At 46.0% G+C, this 24,540-nt stretch overlaps 3 protein-coding genes across 3 annotated transcripts; 2 read left to right on the top strand and 1 right to left on the bottom strand.

Moving 5' to 3' along the window:
- Positions 1–550: 550 nt before the first annotated feature.
- Positions 551–9,211, bottom strand: LOC130196556 (RNA-binding protein MEX3B-like). The gene is made up of 5 exons (XM_056418811.1): positions 8,473–9,211; positions 7,111–7,349; positions 6,867–6,912; positions 4,776–5,551; positions 551–4,187 (listed from the first exon to the last, which is right to left on the bottom strand). Exons 1-5 carry the CDS (start codon positions 9,053–9,055, stop codon positions 3,777–3,779), a joined length of 2,055 nt encoding a protein of 684 aa, XP_056274786.1. The 5' UTR covers positions 9,056–9,211; the 3' UTR covers positions 551–3,776.
- tmed7 (transmembrane p24 trafficking protein 7) lies at positions 7,726–14,284 on the top strand. Its single transcript, XM_056418812.1, has 4 exons — positions 7,726–7,805; positions 10,356–10,560; positions 11,288–11,533; positions 12,455–14,284. The coding sequence occupies exons 2-4, from the start codon at positions 10,402–10,404 to the stop codon at positions 12,689–12,691; spliced, it is 642 nt and encodes a 213-aa protein (XP_056274787.1). The 5' UTR covers positions 7,726–7,805; positions 10,356–10,401; the 3' UTR covers positions 12,692–14,284.
- A 410-nt stretch (positions 14,285–14,694) lies between these two features.
- Positions 14,695–24,021, top strand: fem1c (fem-1 homolog c). Its single transcript, XM_056419248.1, has 6 exons — positions 14,695–16,015; positions 19,261–19,430; positions 19,518–19,706; positions 20,025–20,536; positions 20,967–21,143; positions 22,004–24,021. The coding sequence occupies exons 1-6, from the start codon at positions 15,472–15,474 to the stop codon at positions 22,266–22,268; spliced, it is 1,857 nt and encodes a 618-aa protein (XP_056275223.1). The 5' UTR covers positions 14,695–15,471; the 3' UTR covers positions 22,269–24,021.
- Positions 24,022–24,540: the final 519 nt, after the last annotated feature.

Raw genomic sequence — 24,540 nt, 5'->3', positions numbered from 1 at the left:
ATGAAAGATGGCTGCATGGCACCGGGTGTTTCCTGCGATACGAATCATAACGGTGTAAGTCGTCTCGCCCTAAATACAACAGAAGAGTGACGAGTCATCACAGTACATGAGAAGGTTTATCCAGAAAGGAGTAAATAAATCAGCTTTCTTTTATTTAACAGTCCAGATGATGTAGTCAAGTTAAACCATAAGAGTACTTTATCAAGTGTTGAAGACATTTTTGTATTTAAACCATTACTCAAATAGCGTGAGGCCATGTCTGATATTTTCCCTCAATCCTAGTTAGCTTTGTTGCACTTGTTACGTGAGACAGAGTCCACCGATATAAAGGATATGTCAGTCGCACAGGTTCAATCTTATAGGTGGTGTTACATATTCTATTTAGCCGTCCATGGTCTTTATTCATTCTGTGCCTCCTCAGTTTGTAACCTGTAAATCATGTCATGATAAAGATATTAATAAAACAAAGCTCTCTTATGTGGTGGAATGGCCACGCTCAGACATTCAAACACCGTTTGACCAACAATGAAAAGCACCAGTCGGACGCATCTTAAAATGAAACCGTCTTTATTAAGTAACTTTAATATCAGAAAAATAAAACTCTTAAAATTCTCTTTACAGCAAATATATAATATCAGTGCTTTGGCCGCAATAACTTAAAAGGCCGTTATAAAATATAGTCTGCTTTTAAACTCCTGACTCAATTTGAAGAATTTATATGCCATAAGACTCCCCCCTACATATACATAACAAAAGTGTAGTAAAATTAGCAAATACTTTGAACTGTTGGTACATCTTAACAATATATGTATTTATATAGAGATAATCTAAGATACATTTTACAGTATACCGTTCTTAATTTGGTGGTACATTATGAAGACATGCTCGCGATGCATTCCAGTTTCCACTTGGTTAGACGGCAGCTATCAATACTATCATCATCAATACTGTAAACTAATAACTAGACTACAAGCAGATCGCGTCGACACTCCTCCTGCAACATTTCTGGGTTTCCAACTCTTCATTCACTTAATCACAGAGAAAAAGTAGAAAAAAGAAAAAAGTAAAAATCTTATTGTAAACATTATAATATAGATATATTTATGTATATATATGAAATGTAACAAAATAAAAATAAGATCTGTATATTCATCAGTCATTAAAAGTAATATCATAAAATAAACACAAAAATGTCAATGGATTCATGTCAATAAACAGTATTGCGTTCCCTCAGAGAGAAAGAAAGAAAGAGAGAGAGAGAGCTCTGTGTCTTTGTAGAGCTGAGAGAAGTGAAACAAAAAAGGACGGCTAGAAAACCCGAGGGGGCAGAAGAACATGTTTTTTTGTTGTTGCACTTTTGCGACTCATTGGGTTCCGTTTCCTCGTGAAAGCTCACTCGTCCACAAAAGACGATATTTAAGATGCAAAGCTTTAGATTAACTCAAAAACAAACACTGTTCACAGCTGGAATGCGAGACGGACTAAAGTCCACAAAGTAAAGCGACACCATTGACCTCCTGTAGTGTCGGCACGGTCCGAGAGGAAACCGGGCCAGCTGCCTCTCCTTCCACACGGCCGACGACTCATCCAAGGTCGGCAAAACGAGGTCCAGAGACGGGGATGTTTAAAGCTAAGATTTGAGATGATTTACACCATCTGTACCGCTTCGCCACTTTACCGATGGAGGAACGGACAGATGCACGTAAAAAAAAAGGGCAGGGGGAGACAAGTCAGACCGTTATTGGAATCCAGACGTGTCAATATTGTGATCAGCTATGGGGGACGGCAGTGTGCTCAGCGGGCCGCGAGCAAACGAGCCGATGAGGCGGCTCACCGATGCCCCAGAGCCGCGCCTGAAACGCACTGGTAAAAACAGAAGGGGCGCGTCGGTCGACGTGTCCGGCCCAAGATAGTTTGAGCTCTGTCATTAAAAACCGGAGGAGCTTCATTTATCTTGCGCTTCCTCGAGTCGTCGACACGCCGAGACGATTCTTGCATAGGCCCGGCGGACGGGACGTGGGTGGCCGACGTCTCCGTTTTGCATCCATTGGAATTATTATGTCTGCTGCCTGCAAGGGTGTGGAATGGCTGCGAAGAGGCAGCCAGAGTGGAGCCGTGCAACGGAGACGGTTGAGATGGCAGAAAGGTCTCCGGATTACAGCTCGTCTTCATCATATAGTTCCATCCGAAATCAACGCTTTTGGCTCCTAACCAAATGTTACTACTAGCCCTACTTATATGGGGCGATGGGAGGGGGGGGGGGGTCCAAAGGGACGAGCTGTGCATATCTTTCTAGCTGGAAATAAGCACATGGTTTCCCCAAACAACAAATAAACAAAACAAAAAAAGGAAAACAGAAATAATCTCAATGGGATTGCTTGGTGCTGGAAAAAAATAATAATGCAATCGGTGGTAAATAATTGCAAAAGGCTCAACAAAAACTGGAAGAGAAAGAAAATGTCATTTAAGAGACCGAACTTCGGCGACTGCGTTAAGACCTCCGTCTGTCGCCGCGTGTTCCTCGGAGCAAAGCTCTGGATCGGTAGATAGTGTCGTCAGTAAATTACAGACTTCCCAAAAAAAAAAGGCCACGTGTTTGTTTTAAGACAGAGCAACACTGTGCGTCTGCCGGAGCAGTCGTTTCGGTTTTGTTTACCCGGAACGGAATTAGGCACAAGTTCTCCGTAAACAATTGATAAAAGTAGAAATGGAAAGCAACGTGGCAAATACTGTAGTGGTGTAACATCCTGCGACGGGTACTCGCACAGAAGAGAAGCCGTTACACACGTGTTGGTTCCAGTCAGGGAGGGAAAGGAACCCGAGGCAACGTGACGTTGCCGTGGGAGTGGAACATCTGTGCAGTGTGCAGGTCGGACCCACTCGGAGGGGGCGGGGCTGCGCGCGCATCGACGAGCTGTTTGTTAATATCAGCGATACACAAACTAAATTCAGATTTATGATTCATGTAAACGTTGCATCCCGTTTGAAGTAGCACTCGTCGGCTAATAGCCCGATGATATTTATGAAAATGTTGCGGGACAGAGTAGCACTTAGAATAATGCAGTGTATGCACAATGTATCCAGTTTACCGTGGGAGGCATTTAAAATTGTTGTCAACCAGGAGAATACTCTATGTTTGTATTCATACAAGGGAATCAACATTTGTAAACATGCTCATCGGTTCCTTTTCTTTAAAGTTTGCTGTACGCACGACAACTGAGGCAGACGGGCCGAGCCATAGTTCAGCACTTAAAAACACCTGTAGCAGCAATTTTCTTCTATTGAACAAAACGTTTGAGATGTAGACCTAAAATAACTTTGACCCGAAAGCAAACATGACGCATCTAATAGAACTCAATGTACATTTAAAATGTTTTGTTTAAATATAAGTCAGAAACTGATAACTAGATGCTTCTGGGAGAAGAAAATGTAAATGATAAAAAAGAAATGATATATATATCCTTCCCACCCCACCCAATGCTACAGAGAGGGTTTCTGACCCTTCATCAATCAATAATGGAAGAAGACTTCACAATAGCAGGCACAAGAACGGGCTGACCTCCCCCGAACCCACGACCTCAACACATATCATTCCTAATTCACGATTATTCCTCACATTTCTCAACCAAACACCAGCTTGGACAAAAACAAGGGTGAGGACACGCCTAGACACTGACTCAGGGTCAGTTTTGTAATTTCCCCACAGATGTTATGAATTGGAAGTGTTGGCGGAGGCTGAATCCCAACCAGCCATTAAAAAAAAAACCTGTTGAAAATCACATGTTGCGGAGCTGAATGGCCTGTGTGACCGGGCACAGGCACACGGGGCAAACCGCATCTGGACCCTGGCAAATATGGGTGGCACAATCGAGACAGAAGAGGTTATGACCACAGGGCACCAGGGCAGCGATCACCTGGCCATCCATACAGTGGATGCATATCTCCTGCCCCCTCCCTGCGGATCCGAGCCCCGGTCGATAGAGGAGAGAGGACTCGGGAGGGGAGGAAGAGGAGGCGGTGCTTTCACCGGAGGAGGAGAAGGCCGAGCTGTACGAGGGGAACCGGTGGGCGTCGAGGGCTCCGGCCGAGCCGAAAGGCCCTCGGTGAACTCGCTGGGCCTGAGGGTGCTCCAAGGCGTCCGTCCCAGAGAAGGTCGGAGAGAGCCGGGGCGTCCCGGGCTGACTGGTCTGGAGACATGGAGGACAACCTCCGTTAGGCAACATGAACATATAGCATTTTATTTTTTAAATAACTTAAGATTCTAAACAATTTGTCATTGTTCTTTTAAGAAAAGGAGCAGAAGTCAGCAGTAGATACAAATGGCAACTGCCACAGAGCAGACATCTTTGTGGGTGTGTGGAGCACCATCAGCGGCCCAGTCTCCACGTGGGTCGTGGTCTGGGTTTACAAGACTGTGAATCGGTTAAATAATCCGGCTCAGAGCATTCATGTCCAGCAGCAGAGACAGGCGTGTGACCAGCACTATTAAAAAGGACCTTCACGCTGGGAAAGTGAGATCTGGAGGCACATGGCCATCTGGTGGCCGTGGGTCGAATGTTTGGCCAATTCTCAGAGGACACATTCGATATAAATAATGCATCGCGTGCACATGGGAAAAGCAATTGGTATTAGCATATCTGTAATAGTAACAACAGTTTGGATACTTTCGTACCAAACGCCGAATGCAAACTGTCAACAACAAAGACAATGCATTGTTTTAACCCGTGGGACAACAAGAGGCCATAAACTGTGTGCACCTGTCAAATGTCCCCTACCTGAGATTGACGAGCTTTAACGGTCTGGGGGGGCTGTTGGTCCACATAGGGGCTCCAGATCTGTGGCTGTGCAGCAGGCGGCGAGGCTTGGGCAGTGGAGATGGTCAACGGGTCAAATCCTGAGGACGGGCCTCCACCCCCCTGGTTGACCGGCTCGTCGGGCCCAGCGGGGAGAAGGCTGTCGCCGAACCAGAAACTCGTACCGGCGCCATTACTGTTGTTGTTGTTGTTATTGGCGTTTGCATTAAACTGACAGGTCGGGCTCAGATCTGCGGCCCGGTTCCCGTTACTGCTGCCGTAGACGGAATCCGCTGAGCTGGAGCCGCTGCCGAGGGAACTGGAGCTGTCGTTGCGGTAGGTGGAAGACATCCTGACACCACTGTTCATATTGCTATTTATTCGCTGAGTACCGTTGACGCTCGTTGGCAGCAAGCCGGCGCCGCCGCCATCACCGCCGCCGCCATCACCGTCGCCGCCATCGCCGCCGGGGGAGGCTGCACCTGCCTGAAGCCACCCGGCGTCCCCCAACCCAGCCTGCGCTGCAGAATGTTCAAAGCTGACGTCCGTCCCGTTGAACTGAAAGTCATTGTTGTCGACGCCGGGCGCCTCGATGCCGCCGCAGGTCCCCGTGCGGAGGGCGATGTGCGCTTCGATCTCGTCCCTCGCGCGGTCCACGTTCTCCGGCATCCCGGTGACCTCGAACACCGGCTCTTTGTCGCGACTCGGCGTCACAATGTAGGTGTGGGTCTGTTGCTGAATGCGTTTGATGGTTGCTCCTGAAAGATATGACCAGACGCGGATACTTAGAAACAATAAATCAGTTAAACACCAACTTTTAAAAGAACTGCTCCGGGCACATGGACAATGGAGCACCAAGAGGTCACGTTACATTGAGTGTGATGCATGACGTGCAGAACCATTCCTCAGAAGAATACTTCAGTGTCACATTAGCCCATTGACGAGGAGAACAGTCACAGTTAAGTGTCAGGATGAAAATAATAGTGCGGTATTGATGGTGCCAAATGGAGCCGGGGAACAGACTTCTTTGTACTTTGTGGCTTCCGAACCGCATCGACCGGCGCGTGTCGAATAAGCCAAAGCCGAGTAATAATAAAGACGTGAGACGAATTATTCACGTTCAATATTTTCTGTAAAGACGCTATTTTTTCTGACACGTTCTGAAATTGAAAAGAGAAGAAACACAGCTGGACAATAATTCGCTGAAGTGCAGACCACCTGATTCAGCCTCAAGTAGGAATTACTTTTATTTAGTGTTTAAACTGGATATTCAGGGTGTATTAACTAAATTAATGGGTCACAATTAAGGGGCAAGTAAGGAATGCATAATCCTTGTAAACACCAAATATTGAATATTGAAATTCCACGCCGCATATTGCTCTGCGTTTCGTGTGGCGATGCATCGTAATTCTTAACTGGTTACCTCACCCTTTTCAGCCTAGCTGCACACGCTGTAATTAACCCCAGGACTTTGACACTGAAGTGGTAATGTCAACAGGGCAAGGGGCTGAAGGCCTGTTGAGAACAAAATGTAAACTTCTGGAGGAACGCTAAACATGTTAAATCTCTTACAGAAGCTGCGAGTAAATTAAGACTCACCATTAGACCATTCAGGGTTTTCTTTAAATGCTCATCAGGACAAAAACGTTGGTATTTAAAGACTACTGCAGAAATGTGGTTCATATACGAGTCTGAACACAAGCAGAGCATATAGGAACCAATCCACCGGTTGAGAGTTGAATCCCCCCCCCTCCCTCCCTCCATCACCCAAAGCCTTAATTTCAGTTTTAAAAAACCATAGACTAATTAAAAATGTATTTCCATGTCGTAAATACTCAAGCTGTTCTTTACATTTGTAAAAACCAAAGCAAGAATCTTAATAAAACGATCAACATTCAGCACACCTGTCCATACCTGTGTTTGGTGTCGTCTTCCCTTCTTTTATGAAAAGCATAAATTGAATTCCTATCAAAACTAAAGCCAAAGATCTGATGAACTCTTTACAACATGAAGTCGAGCAACTGGAGCAAACAACCAATCTGAGCACACAACATGAATAAAAACAACACCCACCTTTGGGACCCACAACCAGCCCTACGACACGGTACGGCACTCGCACCTACGGAGTTGAAACAACACACGTTTACCACACACACGTTAAATTACATAAAACACAGAGAGCCTCCTTCATGGTTCTCAGAAGTTAACATACACAAAACATAGTTATTATAATGACTGCACTTAATGCGATTCACTGCATAAGAAAGTATGTTTCATATCTTCCACACTGTTGACTCATCATCACGTCGGAGCCGACCTGAATGGTCGTCTGTCCGGGTAAGGAGGGGGTCCCTGGACCGGTCGCAGTCGTCTGGGTGCCCGTCTTGTTTCGAGAGGCTCTGATGAGGGAGAAGTGCTCGGCTGCAGACAGGATCTCCCTCTTAGCCATGGCCACATCTTCCTTGCGCCCCGTCACAACAAAGACAGGCTGCTCCCCTCTCACCGGTGTCTTGATGTAGGTGTTGGTCTTGGCTCGGAGCGCCTTGATCTTACAGCCTGTCGGTGAGAAAGAGGAGGAAAGAGAGGGGGACCGTTGGAACATTTCCAATTGATTTTTAAGATGTACATCTCACACACACACACACACACACTTAAACATTGATATTATAACTGAAACGATTATGGCATATGCAATCTCAGCTTCCAGTAACTCGTGGCCTTTAAAAATTGCATGGCCCATACATTAAATATTCCTTTCAGCTGTGGCTGCGAGTCCAGCATCATTACCAGAGCCATTTCCTGTTGTCGTCAACACTGCAGCCTGTGCACCCTCCCCCAACGGGTCTCACAGACGACACAATAACACTCTCCCAGCGAGTTGTGGAAAGTTCACGTTGAAGACCAGATAAAGGCGGCGGAGGGCTGAGGAGACGCCGTCGTGCGTCGCTTGAGCTGTTGGAGTCTCGCGTCACGGAGCCGACTGTAACCCACAGCTGATGTGGCGGAGCAATGGTGACCAACCCGCCGCGCTCAGCGTCCTCCTCCCGAGACAAAGCCAAGCCTGGTTTAGCGCGGCATGGCGCGGCCGGGGGCCAGGTTCACTCTCCGTCCAAAGTACCGCCAAACGCCACCAATAATCCCGCCGCGCCGTCAACGCGAGCGGACGGTCCGCCGGCTCATGAGCCGCGTGGTGCGAACTTTAGTTCAGGGTGTTGGGCGAGTTGAGTTGACCCACTTCGGCAGAGTGCTAAGCTAGCTGGTCTCCGGCTAGCCGCGGCCAGGAGAACCTCACCCACACGGCCGCTTGTTTTTAACGCGGACGGGTGGCCCCGGTGTACCGGGTTCAGCTGGTCCATTGAAATGGTACCGTGTGAAGATATTCACTGATTACGTAACGTAAACAGCGCTCCAACAATAAGTTGACGTTACTCGCTAACAGTTGGCTGATTAAGCCACGTAACTGGCGTTAATAGTACCGGTAACGCATATTATACTATTCTCTCGTAGCTGTTAATCATATCATACACTCAACACGTTTTCCTGGCCTGTGTATATACTTCTGCATGTCGTATTTCACGTTGACTTAAACAGTGTGACAACGATATTTCCGCAGAGTTTCTTCCAAACTCCTACTCGCTAATATCTCGACCCAAAAGACTCCGGACAAACGAAAACTCACCCTGCCTGCCCACGATCTCCGCGACGTGTTCCGAGCTCGGCACGGCCACGCACTCGGTCGTGTTGACGCTCTTTCGCCGAGCCAACAGCGCAGACTCGGCCTCGTAGCCCGACTCCCCGTACACGCCGGGCGGCAGCATCACCATGCTCCCAGCCGGCCCCGTGTCGTCCCGCTCGTCTCCGCTGTACAACAGGACGGTTTCGATGTGCGGCGCCTCCATCCCGGAGGCACACGGCCCGGACTGGAGGTGCTGGTGGCGGTGGGCCTGCGCCAGAAACGAGGAGTCGGCGGCGGTTATAACTTCATGTTCTCCGTCCTCGGGCACTGTCGTGATGGTGTTTACTTCGTCTCCCGAGGGCGGTCGATGCAGGGGCTTTAAGTCGAGGACAGTACCGAGGTTGAAATGAGGAACCGGGGGCAGCTGGTGGAGGTGGTGGTGATACGTGAGGCTCTCGTCTACTTGTTCGGATGTCTGGGTGCCGTGGTGCTCCTCAAGGCCCATACCGGCGAAAGCGTGCACTAGTGGCGGCGGGACCTCGGACTCTCCCTCGTCGGCCTCCAGCAAAGACGTGCTGCTCGGCATGATGCAAAACCGTTGGCTTTGAACGGAAATCGATAAGAAAAACTAATCAAATTTGATTTGGGTTACAAAAAATAAAAAGCGACCAGCGCCTGTTGGTTGAAATGTGAGGCTTTTGTTATGTCTTCCAGCTCGCCATGCAGCCCTCCCTACACTGTAATCTCGTACTGCTTGTTCACGCGAGATTTTGTTTTGGGGTCAGAGGTGTATTCACTAGTCAGGAAGAAGCACTCAGCGCGCAGTGGTGATGAGCATTATAATATATTAATACATCCTATTGGGGCCCATCTGCCGTGGGTTACAAACCCCGACGCATTGGGTAAATAATTCAGTGAGGCTTCCATTGTGGCTTTCTACACAGAGTTGTACTGGGAGGGATCAAGAGAAAACAAAACAGACATAAGTCAAATTGTATTAAACGGTTTAGATTGGGGCCATGGTCAGTGAATTTGCTAGTAAAGAAGCAGCCAATAGATCAATGTTTGCCCAGCTGGGAGCTCATGGCTGTAGCTATGGCCGGAAGGTCCCAAAGGTACTGTTCCTCTAATTTCAACAAGATGCTGATTAGATGAAAACTGAGTACAACAACCTCATTAGGCGCAACATCCCCAAACTGCCTTTAAAGGACAGCCCAACCTTGCATACAACATTGAGCTTCTTGGGAATTTTGTCAGGTTTTGTATTTGTGGATTTTTGTTGTGTCACATTTTTTTTAAATCTACCAGTTATGTAAATGTACGGTATCGTGTACACTGCTCTACGAAACATAATTTTCTGAAGCAGTACTCTATCCAGTAAAAACTATCCAATAAATAGCAGCCACATTTATGTGTAGTGAAAAAGGAGGATACTCTCCTCTGGTAAGAGGACGTGGCCCACGTGACACCATAAGTCTCCCCTCTTATTGGTTGGCCAGTGAGAGAGCAGGAGGCGGGCTTTCACAGATGACAGCCAATCACGTTTTACGTTTATGATACGTTACTTAGCATTAGTGGCATCCGGTTGAGCACTTTGAGGTGAGTAGCCAATGCTGATTTGGACAAAATAGTGAATTAAGAAATGTTATAATCTGAATTTGCTTTTACTTTTGTTGATATAATACACTAATACAATAGCCCTGATAAAATGATACAAATTCCTCGTGACTTTCTGTCTCTAAAAAGGATAGCCAGTAGGCCAGTTAGCTTTAAGCTAACAGCTTGTCGCCAATATCAATGTCCGGGTTTGCTTTGTCTCCCTTTTTGTCTTTTCCCCCCAACGCTATTGAATTAAGTTTAATGTTTGCTGGTGTTTATTTCCGCAGGTCCGCTCGGGGTTTTCACTTGGAAGCTGAGCTCTCGGTCTGCAGGATGTACGGGTCCTTTCGGGTGCTGTTGCAGGTGCTATCGGCCCAGCTGCTCTGCGTGTGGGTCCTGGGCTCCGAGCTCACGTTTGAGTTACCAGACAACGCCAAGCAGTGTTTCTACGAAGACATCACCATCGGCACCAAGTGCACTCTCGAGTTTCAGGTGCGTGGGTCGCCTTTCGGCTAAAAGTCAAGCCCTCAATTATATTAACGCTAATCGTCCTAAGGGGAAGTTGTACTTTGTGAGCTGTAGATCTAAGCCCAGACTGTCTTCTGAGAGGCAGAAGTGATCTCAACTGATGCATTTAACTTCCTTTAAACACACAGAAGATTTGTTCTTTGATTTTGTAGACATGAAAAACATGACGTAAATAATTTGATGGGAAAAATCAGAACCAATCCAGTCATACTGATGAGCATATTATCTACATCTACCTTCAAGAGAGCAATATTTGGCTGTTAGCTTCCATTAGATTACTGTGTTGCCTCTTTCCTAGGGATCAGTGATCATTTATTTAATTGTTAATAATAAATGATAAAAGGGATTTGCATTAATGTGGCGCAGTTCAAGTCTTCGGACCACTCAAAGCAACGGACTCAATATGTAAACTTTCAACTATTAACACGAAATTTCATCCACTGATTGCAGAGCCATTCATGCACACGCACACTGCCTTAGGGTGCAATGTGGGGATCCGTCTGGTCTCAGGACACTTTGAAATGTAGGAGCAGAAGATCACACCACATTTGACATTTTAGATGTGATAATCATGACATGAATTTTGTCTATATCCTCCGTACTACTTGGCACAATGCATGATGGCGTTAACAAATAAATACAAATATTGTGTAACCCAATATATGGTCCTCCTGTCTTTTTATTTTCCCAGGTCGTGACCGGTGGCCATTATGATGTGGACTGTCGTTTGGAGGACCCAGAAGGCACGACACTCTACAAGGAGATGAAGAAGCAATATGACAGCTTCACCTTCACAGCAGCCAAGAACGGCACCTACAAGTTCTGCTTCAGTAACGAATTCTCCACCTTCACACACAAGACCGTGTACTTTGACTTCCAGGTTGGGGATGACCCTCCACTCTTCCCAAATGAGAACAGAGTCACTGCTCTCACTCAGGTAAGCTGTGTGAGAGTGTGCACATGTTTTTACATGTTTGTGTGTGAGGGAATTAATTGTTCTTTAGGTTTCTCTAAATGTTCGGAGTACATGGCATACAATTGTATGCACACTTTTTATTTTGTGTGATTCAACACAATATCTTTTATTCTTTACTTCAAAGCAAACTGGTTTCAGGATATTGAACCTTGTGTTTAATTATAAAGCATTTAATACATTACTTCTTTCTCAACAGCGCTTGTATAAATGCAATAAAGTAATCCTTAAATATCAGATGAGTGTACAGTTAGTTACTCTTCCTCCTCGACGTAGTTAGTTTATAGTGTTTTGCTGACAACAGTAGTTGTACTTCACAGTACACTTTGTGTATCTTTGTGTAGCTCACTTATTGCAACATGCGGGGATAAACAAAGCTTAACAACTTTGTGGTTCCTGGTTAGTTTTAAGCTTCTGTAATGACTGAAACGCCTGTCTGGATGTGCTCACCACTAGTCGGAGTTGGATGCACATGTTTTCTTTCTAGCAAAATAACAGATTAAACATAAAAAAGAACATATTCTTGCATAGTGTGTACTGCAAGATTAACTTGTAGTCAGAAAAGGTGTTTGTGGAAGTGAACAAACCAAACTTAACACTTGATCATAATTTTTCAGGCTGTTGTCGTCGCCACTACACCCAGTTTGTGGTTTGATATTTTTGTGATTGGCTGAAACATATTTTTGAGAAATAGAGGACAAGAAACTACTTCAGCTAGTTGACTTAATGTTGTATAGCTATAAACTAGCTTGACACTGGGTTCCAAATCTAATGTGGATGGTTGTCGGGTCAAAAACTAATTTTACAAGTTGAAGGATGTTTTAAGATTTTCAGTCAAAAATGGTTACAAATACTTTTTCTTGTTTTTATTTTTTTCATTTTCAGATGGAATCAGCTTGTGTGTCGATCCATGAGGCCCTGAAGTCAATCATCGACTACCAGACTCACTTTCGCCTTCGTGAGGCACAGGGACGCAGTCGGGCGGAGGACCTAAACACCCGCGTTGCATTCTGGTCCATCGGCGAGGCCATTATACTTCTGGTGGTCAGCATCAGTCAGGTGGTCTTGCTGAGAAGCTTCTTCTCTGACAGGAAGACCACCACAACACGCGTGGGATCGTAACAGTCTCTGAGCCCCAGGATCCGATTCACCACTTTCTCTATCCGTACCTGCTCCAGTGCGTAGAGTCGGTTAGAACATCAGTGCTGATCTGAAATCGGAGCATATCAAACTGCCAGTTCGTACAATCTGACACGTCATTCATATTCAGCACTGATTTTCTGACAGACTTTATTCAAATTGGTCTTGAGTTTAAAGGTTATGTATGTTTCAAGAGAACCTGAAGGGCTTTCTTTTGTTGCTTTTAACTATCTGTATTGGAGGCAGTTCACGGTCATGTAGTTGAAGCAGACCGTAAATACTTAAAATATTTGGAATCCTTTGGCCATTTTTTTTTCTCCCCCGTCATCTCAAATACTCTTTCCCTGATCTCTTAAATTTCCGCCCAAAGTGTGCACTGAAATAACCAATATTGGAATTTGTGACTAAATGTACTCGAAATGAAAAGTTTATGGTTTTGTTTATTTCTTTACATGTAGAGCATTGGGTCTTTAAAACCTCACTGGCAAGGCAGAGCTGTAGCCACAAAGGTTACATTTGGGTTATTTTCTCCATTAAACCTTGCTGTATTAAGTGAGAGAGTAGATGTGTTTTTATCTATGACATTTTAGATGAGTTATTAGAGTGTGCTGTATGTAGAGTAAGCCATCCTCATATCTGATATCGGCTTGAAACTGCATTTGGATTGAAGGCATGCTTTTTTTCCCCTTTGCTCAAGTTTGACGACACCGTTGTGAATTATCTCTTTACAATGTTTAAATCATCTGTTACTTGATGTGGAAAGCAAAAAAAAACCTGTTCAAAGTGGAACAACTTATTTATCTCGTGGGCTGATATGGCTCTTTTGGTTTTATACAGCACTGTTGTAAAATTCATGTTTTTCGTGTGTCTGCCGTTATGGCCTTACTTAAAGCTGTTACTCCAGCCAGGAATCACGTACATGTCAGTGGGTCATTCTTTCTATATCACTGTTAACTGATTCGCAAATAACATCTCACAGCAAGTGTTGCTCTTAGCCACAGGCATGAAAGATGAAATACCTGAATATAACAGTCCTTTTGAAGTTCTGTTTAATTTCTACATTATACAACCTCAATGAATGTGATTTAGAGCAGACCACCTTTTACACGGGGCCGACTTGAGAAAACCCCAAACTATGCTTTCACAGTTCATAATTAGAATTTAATCAGCTTTATTTGCCATGTGTGTGTGCACATACATGGAATTGGACTCTGGTTAGTTTGGGTATTGTTTAACTCTCAACTGATTCTAGAGGCATTGGAAAATAAGCAATATGTTATAGTATTCTTTCTGGTTTGGCTTTGCCTACTTTTGTTTGCTTTTCCCTTCACCATAATGTTTGACAAATTTAGTAGCAGGTGCAGGGTTTTCTTTTCAGTTTTACCTTTATGCACAAACAGGTCCTTTTTGGGGTGGAGCTGCAATGATTTATCAATTAATTCTCAACTATTACATGAATTGCCAACAAGGAATAATTGTTTAATCTTTTTCCAAAAACTGATTGTGGTTTCAATAATATTTTCTTGTTTCTTTACTCCTGTGACAGTAAATTAAATATATTTGATTGAATCATCATTAATGAACACTTGCTTTTCAGTGAGGGATGATATTTTGGGATATATACTCTGGTCATGCTTATTTTATCCTGCAGGGAGGGATATAATCAAGGCCACCGCATTCACAATTATACTCAGACAATATCTTAAAACATATTTCTTACTCCGGGAGATATATCCGATGTCTTTTAAGAGTTATGTTTACGTTGGTTTCTCTTTAAACGTAACATATTGTTTGTATAAAGATCCGAGGTTCCTGAATAGCTGCAATCTCTTTCTGTGTGTTTCTTATTAACAACGTCACAGTCTGCGTGCGCTGTGATTGGCTGTTCGCACGTCAATCATCTGCGGAGTCGAGAAAAAACGACTGCGTCGGATTTGCGATCTGACAGAAACTGAGTCGTGATCATCCGGTCGCGCTGTGGGTGGAGAGCCGTCCCTATTTACCTTCGCCAAGAGTAGTGTCGTGCCAGCTCGCTGCGTGGCTACACGGACGGCTGGTATTCGCCGTTTCTTGGGGGGTAAGGTCTGCTACCGTCGCTTGTTTCTCGACGTGTGTGAAAGAAGAGCGGCGGAGACTCTGGGGACGTCCCCCGGTTGTTTAGCCGAACAACAGACCGACCGACCGTCAGCTACCCGGGCTAAGCTAGCAGCAGCACGACGGACCTGGTGGGGGTGAATTCAGTATTCCGGCCCTTGGCAGAAAAATATAAATAACGTCTCGGGAGCGAGCTGTGGAACAATGACACGAGCAGCGAGCAGGTCCGATGGCGGCGAGGAGAAGACGTGTCGCTGGATGCGTGTCGGTTGAACGGCGGAACGGAACGTTAGTCCCGCGAATCGAAGCCAGTCGGTTGGGCTAAATTGAGCGAGGAAGTTGACTAGCCACCTTGCTAGCAAGGCGACAGATGTATTACTGGACCAAGGGTCGTCTCAAAAGTCTGAGTTAACGTATCTCTGTTTTAAAACTTCACAAAGCGGGCGGGTGATGACTTTTTTTTTTAAAAGTCAAACAATTTTAACCCGCCACCAGCTCACGTCAGTTGGTTTCCAGTTAGCTGTAAAGTCCGAGCTGCTTGTAAACAAAGGGTCCCGAGCTCCACCTGTCCCCGCGGCGTTACCGCTGACCGTGTGTTTCACAGACGGTGTTGCCTTTTTTATTTCTTATTTTTATTTTTTATTGAACGGTGTAACCAGTTCCAAGCAATGGATTTAAAGACCGCGGTGTTTAACGCAGCCAGGGACGGAAAGCTCCGGCTGCTCCAGAAGCTGTTGGAGAACAAAGATGGACACGAGGTGACCAAGTTGATGGGCGAGAAGACGAACGGGGCCACTCCGCTGCTGATGGCCTCCCGCTATGGCCACCTGGACCTGGTGGAGTACCTGCTGGAGTGCTGCAGCGCTCCCGTCGAGGTCGGCGGGTCGGTGAACTTTGACGGGGAGACCATCGAGGGGGCGCCCCCTCTCTGGGCGGCCTCGGCGGCGGGTCACCTGAAGGTGGTCCAGTCCCTGCTGGGCCACGGAGCCTCTGTGAACAGCACGACCCTGACCAACTCGACCCCCCTGAGGGCAGCCTGCTTCGACGGCCACCTGGACATTGTGAATTACCTGGTGGAGCACAAGGCTGACCTGGAGGTAGCCAACAGGCACGGACACACGTGCCTCATGATCTCCTGCTACAAAGGACACAAGGAGATCGCGCAGTACCTGCTGGAGAGGGGCGCCGACGTCAACAGGAAAAGTGTCAAAGGTCAGTGGATGGCACGCTGGCAGAAATCGGCGTCACGTCGCACGTCTTGGCTTCCTTTTAGGTCACATCTACTCGGATCCTCTGCAGACGGGATGAGTCAGAGTTTGGTATGGGTAGAATTCCTTATTTCCCAGAGCTGTTGCCAGAAGGATTAGGACAAAAGTTCAGTCTGGTAGCAAGTGATATTTTGGTTTTGTTTCGCAGAGAAAATCTGTGAAAACCCCCCCATTATATAGCAAACAGGTAGACTAATGAGTTGTAATGTTCACATTGCAATCAGCAGTCAACAATATGAGATGGTAGTCTGCATGTTTCCTTGTGAAATGACTCAACAAAGTAACATGAACTTCTGGTTTCACCATGGAAAGCTTTGATGACTAATGTGTCAGCCCGGGCTGATTGCGTGGGTGTGTCATGAGCACTCCTTGAATGCTATTATATGAATACATAATAACTAGTGTCCAATTTATTATTATTATTGTATTTAGTTTTGACACTGATACCCACAGGGTTGCTTGAAGAGGAATGCATCCACGTGATGTCCTCCATTAAATCATGTTGACCAAGGTAGATGAGTAGGAGGAAGGCGCAAATCCAGTGGATTAAAAAAAAAGGGCAGTTTTCATGGTAGGAGAAATTATTACTGTAATTACCCGTAAAACATACCATCAGTTATAATCCACTTATCCTCTTGGCCATCTGTATGAACTCGCAAGCAGTATCGTTTTAGCACATTTGAGAGTTCGCCCCTCAAAACGGCATTGTTGTAGCTCATCCGTTACTTGCCCGATGAACTCACTTTTTTAGGCGGTTGTCAATAAATTAATTAACTCGGCCCAAATGCCAAAGTCGAGACGGTCGACGCGTCCAGGAGGAGAACAAGAGGCAGGTTGCCTCGTGCACAAACCGAGCCAGTTTGTCGGTGTCATGTGGTGATTAAGTCCCTTCTTCAGACCGTTGCCTTTCGCATAACGGCTGAACCAACTGAAAGGAGTAGAAGTGGAATATTAGGTATGAAGTGACACGTTTGAAAACTTGAAAAAAGCTTGTGTTGATGGAGGAAGCCAAGCAATTTCTTTCATAAAGGATTACAAACCAGGGTTTGTCTGCATTGGGATGGTCTTCTTGCTCCATGTATGAAATGTTTAGATGTCCGAGGGAGACACGATTACAGTGACCCTACTGCAGGACTTGGTACTTTAAAATGCCTTTTATTTAAAACTACCCAAGACTCTGAAGTATGGAAGCTAAAATTGACATTTTGCATGTTTTCAGTGAGTAATTATCACGTTATTGTTGCACTTGTGATCTATTATGTGTTGTTGGCTGTTTAATGTAGCGCTGTCTTATATTGCACCAGATCTCCCCTACATGCACATGAATCATCGAGCGGACGTGACGTTTAACAGATAAATGACTTGATGGCAGCTTCCACAAAAATCCATATAGCAGCCATATTGAATACATTCCAGGAGAAATGACGAGTCCAGGGTAAACGAATGCAGGGTTTTTCCTGCATAGAGAAAATGTGGGCGCGCGCCTAAGCCGTTTTCCCGAAAGCCTTTGACAAATCCCGAGCGCCTAAGGCAAAAAAAGTCTGCGATGAAGAAGAAAAAGACTGTTCATCATGTGCATGTCAGCGAATATGTTCTCAATAGTATGTTTCAAGTAGGCTACAGCCGAACCCTCGTTCTGTTTTGATCAATAGTAATCGAGTTGATAAGCGTGTCTTCTTGTCTGATCAATACGCAACTGTGAGGTGAATGGACAGAGCGGCCAGCTGCTGATCACTCAACAGCCCGACGTGCACCAATACACCTGGACTATATAGGGATGCACCGATCTGATCGGCGCCGATCCATATCGGCCGATATTCCCATTATCGGTTTTGATCGGCGTTCTCAAAAGGGCCGATCAGATGACGTAACATCTGCGAGAACTATCAGGCGTTTCAATCGCGGCGCATCGAAACGGAGACGATGCGCCCGGCGAGGGCCGCAGAGTGAGAGGTCCACGAGGGGATCCTCACCACCGAGCGGCGTCCCCGTCCCCCGAGTTGAATCTCTGGGTCGACTCAGCCGACTCTCACATGTCTGAGGCTCTGAGCCCCTACAGACTGATGTTGACGGTAAACACATTCGATCGGGAGCGCGCGAGGATTTTGATAAAGTTAGCGGAAGGATTTATGTGACAACATCCGGTTTTGCAAAGTTAGCGGAAAGAACCACGTGAAACAACATCCGTTTTTCAAAATAAGATGTCGACAAATCATACACAAACATATACAAGTAAACAATGAACTGATTTTGTATCTTTATAGATCGTTTCTGAGATTTAGCTTAAATTATGCTAACATTAAAACATTTTTACTGTACCAAGGAAGAGTTTATAAAAATAAGTCAGACTTTTGTATGTTAAGAAAAGTCCTGTATATAGATTTCCCCAAGAGTTCCAGTAAATGAATAATGCAGATGTGTTCCATACATATCTGAAAACCCCTACAATAGCAATCAAACAATTTTAATGTATCAATTAGGACATTTTTCAAAGTCAAAGTCCTAAATGTTTAAAGAAATCGGTAATTTCTTTAATGTTTGAGGTGCTTTATATATGTATTTCCTCATAGTCCTAGGCAATAATGCTACACAATAAATAGAATGCTTCAATCGACACCGTGATCGGTGATCAGTATTATCGGATCGGCAGATACTGATTTCGGTGATCGGCACCAAAAACCTGATCGGTGCATCTCTAATTGTGAATCCATTAGCCGATCTATTTTAGCAAAATGATTTCCTCAAGCATTGCCTCCATTATTTATGGGGGAAAAAAATAAAAAATACATAAATGTCTGCTAATTACGGTGATATGGCAAAGCGCGCGCTAAACATTTTTTTGGGGAGCACCGAAGACCCATTTTGACCCAGGAAAAACCCTGCGAATGTACTTCTGGCTTTGCTGTAACTTCTCCAGGATCTCAATGTGGAAACAATGAGGATATTTGCTGGATGTATTTTTGTATTAGTTCTAATATGATGGTTTAAAAAGGCCAGTTTGCAAAGCTGCTTGTCCATGTCTGCGTTTTTAAAAAATGCGGTGGCTCAGCGAAAGTTTACCAATGGTCATATAGCGTTGGTGCAGGCCATCAGGACCTCTGGATTCATGATGTAAAATCTTGAATTAAACGTATCTGCAGATCATCTAGCGTTACTCGTTCATCACCATGATTGGTAATTTGTTCGCAGGCAACACGGCGCTTCATGACTGTGCCGAGTCGGGCAGCCTGGAGATTATGAGGATGTTGCTGCAGTTTGGAGCGTCCATGGAGCAGGACGGCTACGGCATGACGCCCCTGCTGTCCGCCAGCGTCACAGGCCACATCAACATCGTTGACGACCTCACAATGCACCAGCAGGTCAGGGTTCTGGCTCGCGCGTGTGTGTGTGTGAGATTCTTGGAGAAATGCATTGAAAATATAATGTTCTTTTTTTCTTCTCTGCAGACGAGCCCCACAGAGCGCATTAACGCCCTGGAGCTCTTGGGAGCCACGTTTATCGACAAGAAGAGAGATCTGCTCGGAGCTTTAAAATACTGGAAGAGAGCCATGGACCTCCGGTACATCGACAGTAACGCCGTTGTCCATAAAGCAGAAGCCAAACAGCTGATTATGGCTTACGACTACGCCAGGGAGGTGAGTATTGGTTTAAGCCGTTTTTTTCCCCAACTAGCACCACCCCAAAGTGATTCTGCATTGCATTTAATGCTCTAATAATGGATTTTATTATTGCTGACGTTGTCGTAATTGGGTGCCGACGGCACAGAGTTTGGCAGGATGACTGCTTTGAAATTAACTCTGCACAAAAAACCTTGAAAGTTGCATTCTCATCTCTTTTTTTTTTTTTTTGTATTTGGAGGGAAGAAATGGAACAAAGAAAAGCCGACATTGAGGATCACGCTCTTATTTCTGTTCCATCCTGGCATCGTCTCGACGTTCTCGTCCTCTTTCTAGGTCACGAACGGAGAAGAGCTGGACGGCCTGATATCCGACCCGGACGAGATGCGCATGCAGGCGCTGCTCATCCGCGAGCGGATCCTCGGCCCCCAACATCCAGACACGTCTTATTACATCCGTTACCGAGGAGCCGTCTACGCCGACTCTGGGAACTTTGAGCGCTGTATCAATTTGTGGAAGTACGCGTTGGACATGCAGCAAAGCAACCTGGACCCCCTCAGCCCCATGACGGCCTCCAGCCTGCTGTCGTTCGCCGAGCTCTTCTCCTTCATGCTGCAGGACCGAGCCAAAGGGCTCCTGGGGACATCGGTGTCGTTCGAGGACTTGATGGGGATCCTTTCCAAGAGTGTGTTGGAAATTGAGCGGGCGTTGACACAAAATGGACCGCTGCCTCCTGACCCCGCCCAGCTCAGCAAGGCCCTGTCGATCATCCTGCACCTCGTTTGTCTCCTGGAGAAGGTTTCCTGTACTGCGGAGCAGGACCACTTAAAGAAGGAAACCATCTATAAGTGAGTTTCTGTTTTTTAAATGGCGTGTATTGGCAACGATTTGTCTTCAGTTGGGGACATTGGAGAGTAACGTCCCACACCATACAAAATATGTGAGTTTTGAAGGAAATGCACATTGTTTTAATTTTTTTTTTTTTTTTTTATCTCTTCCAGCCCTGCCTTGTTTGCTTTGGTAGTGAGAACTTGCACCAGTCATGGTATTTTTATACCCCCCCCCCCTTTAAAAAAAACATAAGATCTAAACGATGTGTTCCACCTCTGCCACAGGCCTGTTTTGTATATTTGGGTGAATGAATCGAGTCCAAACCAATTTAATCTGTGAGACTATTTAATTCCAACCGTAGATCCTCGTTGTCAGGTGGGACGCTGTGTTGCTCGGTGCAGTTACGATGAAGTCCCGCTTCTGAAAAGTCTTTCCAAATCTTCACAGATTCCTGAAGCTCCAGCCGTGTGGTAAGAACGGCTACAGTCCGCTCCACCTGGCCGTCGACCGCAACACCACCTGCGTGGGCCGCTATCCCGTCTGCAAGTTCCCCTCCCTCACGGTCGCCTCCATCCTTCTCGAGTGCGGGGCCGACGTGAACAGCCGCGACGAAGACGACAACAGGTCTGTTTGCATTCGTCTCCTCTTCCACTCAGTTTTCCAGCTCCCATAATTGTTGTTTCGCTCTAGTGGTTTTATTTTTTCCCCGATATTTTCTGTTACTAAGAAACGACATAGTAGAAAAGTGTTACGGTGCGTTCACACCAAAAGCGAAACTATTTTTTGCGTCGCCCTACACGCGTGAGTTTACTCGCTCGACCGTTCACCGTGTTCAGGCCATAAGCGCCGAAGCGCTCCGCGAGGGGCGGGGCTTATCTCCGTGTCTCGTCTCCGTAGAGACCGTTATCATCTCCTTCATCCACCAGAATAACTAACCACTAGTTCTGCTTTATATTTGTCGTGGACATCCCACACACTAACGCCCTCGTGTTTGGGTTCATGACATCACCCGTAGGCTCACTCAGCTCGGTCACTTTCACCGATGAAGTTACTGTTACGTCTGGAAGACTTCCACTTCCAGCGCGATGAGAGCGGAACACAAGAGCCGATTGGCCCGAGTTGCGAGATGACCGCCTCAAAGTGGAAATATTTCAACTCGGGGCGAAAATTGTGCCGCTGGAAACGCGCCGCTCACATCGCGTCGCCCCAAACAAGTAGCCCGGGAAAATATCGCGTCTATCGCAGCCACACGCGTCTGTACGTTGACTTTTCATGGGATTCGGTCGCGCGAAAAAATAGTTTCGCTTTTGGTGTGAACGCACCTTTAGAACGATCATTTGTAGTTGGAAGCTAAATGAAGATATCTCAACCCTGTGACGGCCACCGGTTAAAAAAGTAGCGTGAACCCGTCTGACCACGGCAATGATCGCAGCATGTTTTGTAGCGTAATCACAGAGCGCCTCTTGTCTGTCCCAACCCACCAGCCCCCTTCACATCGCCGCATCCAACGGTCACCCCGACATCATGAACCTGCTGATATCATGCGGGACTCACTTTGACAGCACCAACGCCTTCCAGCAAATGGCCTGCGACCTCCTGGACGAGAAGGAGCTGTCCAGGAATATAATCCAGCCCATAAACCACACCACGCTGCAGTGCCTGGCCGCCAGGGCCATCGTCAAGCACAGCCTCGTCTACCGGGGGAACATCCCCGAGAAGCTCGAGGCCTTCGTCCTGCTCCACAGATAATGAGCGCGAGGCCGTGGGGGAGGAGGAGTGGACGGATGAAAAAGAGCAGTGGACGGACCGAGGAGCGGCATCGCTCACGGCGCGACCCGCAAGGTGTTTTGACAAGTTGGAAGATGCTATTTCTTTGGGGGTGTTAGGTTTGCAAATTCTAACTATTCGAAAACTAAGAACTGGAAGATCTGTGTGAACAGAAATGTCCTCGGGCGAGGATTGAACTGAAAGGAGGAATGCGTTCCCGTTTCCTTCCCGTCTGCGCCTTCATGGAGCCACGGCTCCGACTGTCGCGGCCGGACCTGTGGGGACGCATCTCCAATGCAAACGTGGACAAATACAATTGTATGAACTGAGCAAGGGGTTTAAGTATTTTTGCTTTAGAAATTATTATAAAAACATTTTGTTGGGGTTTTTGCATATTTCACTCTGCTATTTATTGAATGAAACTTGAGAGATCTTTCTCCATGCTGGCTCCAACGCAGCCTCAACTTTGCCTGCTTCTCTTTTTAAAGCCAGGATTGAGGCATTTCTACATATGCTGGGACTTCAGGTTGTTTTTGTTTTTGTCCCATCACTGTTGCCAACAGTCATGGGCCCTTCCTCAGTCAGCATTAGGTTTTATTTTACTTTTTTTTTTTTTTTTTTACATAACATTCAGTCATCGTCACGCAACTCTGGAGATCTGCCAAGTGGTGTGGATTCCAGACTCCTTTCGTGGTTCCCACTTTAGTGTCTAACAAAGCTTTACGAGAGGGTTAATGTCTGCGAACACCACAAGTGCTTTATTCTTCCTATGCACAGGCGGGGCTGTTAGAAAGAGAGACTGTTGTATTCTGTGCCGGCACTTGTCTGTGCAATATCTCATGAGTTTTTGTGTTTACCTCATTGCTGCCGTATCCCCTTTCACCCAGGGAAGGGGCGGGGCGGGGGGGGGGTTCAACCATTGTACTAATTGTTGTAAGAAGAGTGAATGGATTTGAGTGCTTGTGTGTGCGAGTGCCACGCAGTGTGTTTCTTGTATATAGAGTGTTTGTGTGTTTTTTTTTTTCTTTTTTTTTTTAGCTGACACAAATTGAGGGCAGGCGTCTTGGCGAGGTGGCGCTCATGGAGATTCCACAATGCACACGACTGCCACCAGAAAGCACAGCGGCCAAACTCGGTGTCTAAAAACCCGCTGGCGTGTACACAGAAGGGACCTCTTGACCTCCACACATGGCTGACATTTAAATGCTGTTTTTTTTTTTTTTTTTTCAAAGATCAAAAGGATTTAAAACCAACAAATGTAGGTAGTTTAGCACCTTTGGCCCCCTGTGCATGTGCAGCAGCATAGCAACCAACCAATCACTGCAGAACACCTTTTCACGAGAACTCTGGACTCCAACTAGACGACAGCTGGGATCGTCCTCCTCACTCTGGACAACTGGCGTCCATTTACATGAGAACTGAAGATGGAAACGAGTGGGAGGACGCCTCGACGTACAGAACGGTAAAGCTTTGTGAATTATCTTGTTTGCACATTAGCTTTTTTAGATGTGTGGATTGAAGAAGAAAAAAAGGGCTTTTCATAATTCATAGGATTTCATATTGCAGTCTATTTAACCGGACAAGCTCAAAACCAGACATGAAAAATGTATGAGGACTCCCAGGGCAACTTGATTTGAATCTGCACTTTATTACAGCGGAGTTTAAGATTTGATATGGCATTAATCAAGTTCATGTCTTAATAACCAGTTTGACAATAAACCCATGTTGCACTTGTGTCCTTGTCCAAATGTCTTATTTCCTTATTTGTCAGCCAAGAGATGTTGTCAGTTACAACCTTGTGTCACAGCTTTGGGGACAAATGCGTCTCCTCAAGGTTCCCGTTGCACCGGTTGCTTTCACTGCTTCTGTATCTGTTAATATAATTTCATTATAGGAGTCCGTGCTCCCGCTTCTTCCTCACTGAGCCGTACGCTTGAGCTGCTGGACGCTGATGATGGCGGGGCTGCTCATGCTGTGCATCCAGTTCCTTTCAACAAGCATCACACATTTTAAAACGCGTGCTGCGTGGCGCTCGTGTGCTCGTGGCTTAAAGCTATAACGGAACCACAGCGGCCGACTGGAGAAGGAGAACTAAAAAGGTTTTCTGTGTCGAGATGGACCGACATTGTTTGCCCACTCAGTCACAAGAACAAAGCGAATGTGTTTGCTTCTGGACATATTACAAGAAACACAGTAGTCACAATAACTCTTAATCTTGTGTCCTGACTTTTAGGATTACGACTAAATAGCCAAC

This window comes from Pseudoliparis swirei, chromosome 7 (genome assembly GCF_029220125.1).
Source record: "Pseudoliparis swirei isolate HS2019 ecotype Mariana Trench chromosome 7, NWPU_hadal_v1, whole genome shotgun sequence".
Classification (NCBI taxonomy): Eukaryota; Metazoa; Chordata; class Actinopteri; order Perciformes; family Liparidae; genus Pseudoliparis; species Pseudoliparis swirei.
This window is presented reverse-complemented; position numbering and strand designations above follow the sequence as displayed.